At 38.1% G+C, this 1,801-nt stretch overlaps 1 protein-coding gene across 1 annotated transcript; it reads left to right on the top strand.

Annotated features, from left to right (window-relative positions):
- Positions 1-668: 668 nt before the first annotated feature.
- On the top strand, positions 669-1,379 carry LOC308500989 (large ribosomal subunit protein eL19-like). The gene has a single exon (XM_081056489.1). The coding sequence runs from the start codon at positions 696-698 to the stop codon at positions 1,284-1,286; it is 591 nt and encodes a 196-aa protein (XP_080912615.1). The 5' UTR covers positions 669-695; the 3' UTR covers positions 1,287-1,379.
- Positions 1,380-1,801: the final 422 nt, after the last annotated feature.

Below are 1,801 nucleotides of genomic sequence, written 5' to 3'. Positions count from 1 at the left end.
GGAAAAGCACCTGTGCCATTGTTTGAGTTGCAAGCTGAACTAGCTGCTTTTTTTCATGAACACCATTTCTACTGCTTGAAAGACACACTATGGTTATGCAAATGTGGGTTTTTTGAAGACATTTTCTCTAAAACGCAGGAAGTGAGCCTGTCAATTCAAGGGAAAATTTGAAAATATTTGCTGCCAATGATAAAATTTGAACTTTTGAGTGAAAATAGACTTGTGGAAAATTTGTATTCACCACTGTGAGCTTAGTAGCTTCCCAATACTTACAGACTTTCTAATAAGATCGGTAGTGACATTAACGAATATGATTATTTACATTATATAATGAAATGTGTCAACATTGGGGAGATCTGTGTAACTCAGTGAACCAATATTTTCCAAACCACCAATTCAAAATCATGAATGGATAAAAGATGCATTCGAAGTGCAAGATAAACCAATGTATTTTAATTTAATGAAAAGTTGACTTATATGGTTTCAGGTTCCATATTGAAACTAAACTTTACAAAACTATCATTTGTCAAGTTTTGGTATAGTATAAAAGAGGAATGTACACAATTATCTGAAGTTTTTTAAAAATACTCTTCCTTTTTCCAATTATATATTTGTGTGAAGCTGAATTTTCTTTCTATACTTCAATCAAAACAAGATATCTCGAGTTCTTTCCTGTCCCTGCTGCGGCTGCAGCCATGAGTATGCTCAGGCTTCAGAAGAGGCTTGCCTCCAGTGTCCTCCGCTGTGGCAAAAAGAAGGTCTGGTTGGACCCCAATGATACCAATGAAATCGCCAATGCCAACTCCCGCCAGCAGATTCGGAAGCTGATCAAAGATGGGCTGATCATCCGGAAGCCTGTGACTGTGCATTCCCGAGCTCGATGCCGAAAAAACACTTTGGCCCGTAGGAAAGGCAGGCATATGGGCATAGGTAAGCGTAAGGGTACTGCCAATGCTCGAATGCCTGAGAAAGTAACCTGGATGAGAAGGATGAGAATTCTTCGCCGACTGCTCAGAAGATACCGTGAATCTAAGAAGATTGACCGCCACATGTATCACAGCCTGTACCTGAAAGTGAAGGGTAACGTGTTCAAAAACAAGCGGATTCTCATGGAACACATCCACAAGCTGAAGGCAGACAAGGCTCGCAAGAAGCTTCTTGCTGACCAGGCTGAGGCCCGTAGGTCTAAGACCAAGGAAGCACGCAAGCGCCGTGAAGAGCGACTCCAGGCCAAGAAGGAGGAAATCATCAAGACTCTGTCCAAGGAAGAAGAGACCAAGAAATAAAGCTCCATCTCTTTTACCTGTACATAGTGGCCTGTACTTAAACTCAGCTTTTCTAGCCATTGTCCAGTGTATGGATCGATCATTCAATAAAATAGCTTTCATCTGCCTAAAAAAAAAAAAAAAAAAAAAAACAAAACAAGATATCTCAACAGACTGAATAAAGAAGCAGATGGGACTCTAGCTGCCCTTCATTAACCCAGACATGAAAGAAATTTGCAAAAATCTCTTAACAATGTAATTTTTCTCACTACTTTGATTTGGAAAATGTAGTTATTTTTCATTGAATAATGAAAAGTGTTATTTATGTTAACATTAATGGATTTATTTTCAATAAATATTATTTTAAAATTCTTAATTTTAATTTCATATATGGCAAATATCAATAATATAACCCATATAAACAAGAACTCTTTCGGGTCTTCAGTTTTTCAAAGTGTAGAGGTCCTGAGACCTCTGTGGGAAACACTGCCACAGATTAATAGTAAAATTTGTCAGCCCCTAGTATTTTGGTGCCT

The sequence above is a fragment of the Rhinolophus hipposideros genome (genome assembly GCF_964194185.1).
Source record: "Rhinolophus hipposideros genome assembly, chromosome: 8".
NCBI classification, from domain to species: Eukaryota; Metazoa; Chordata; class Mammalia; order Chiroptera; family Rhinolophidae; genus Rhinolophus; species Rhinolophus hipposideros.
The sequence above is the reverse complement of the archived record's forward strand: the minus strand, read 5'-3'. Positions and strand labels throughout refer to the sequence as shown.

Bases quoted from the DNA above. Each gene is read 5' to 3' on its own strand.
- LOC308500989 (XM_081056489.1), top strand. From the start codon at position 696: ATGAGTATGCTCAGGCTTCAGAAGAGGCTTGCCTCCAGTGTCCTCCGC.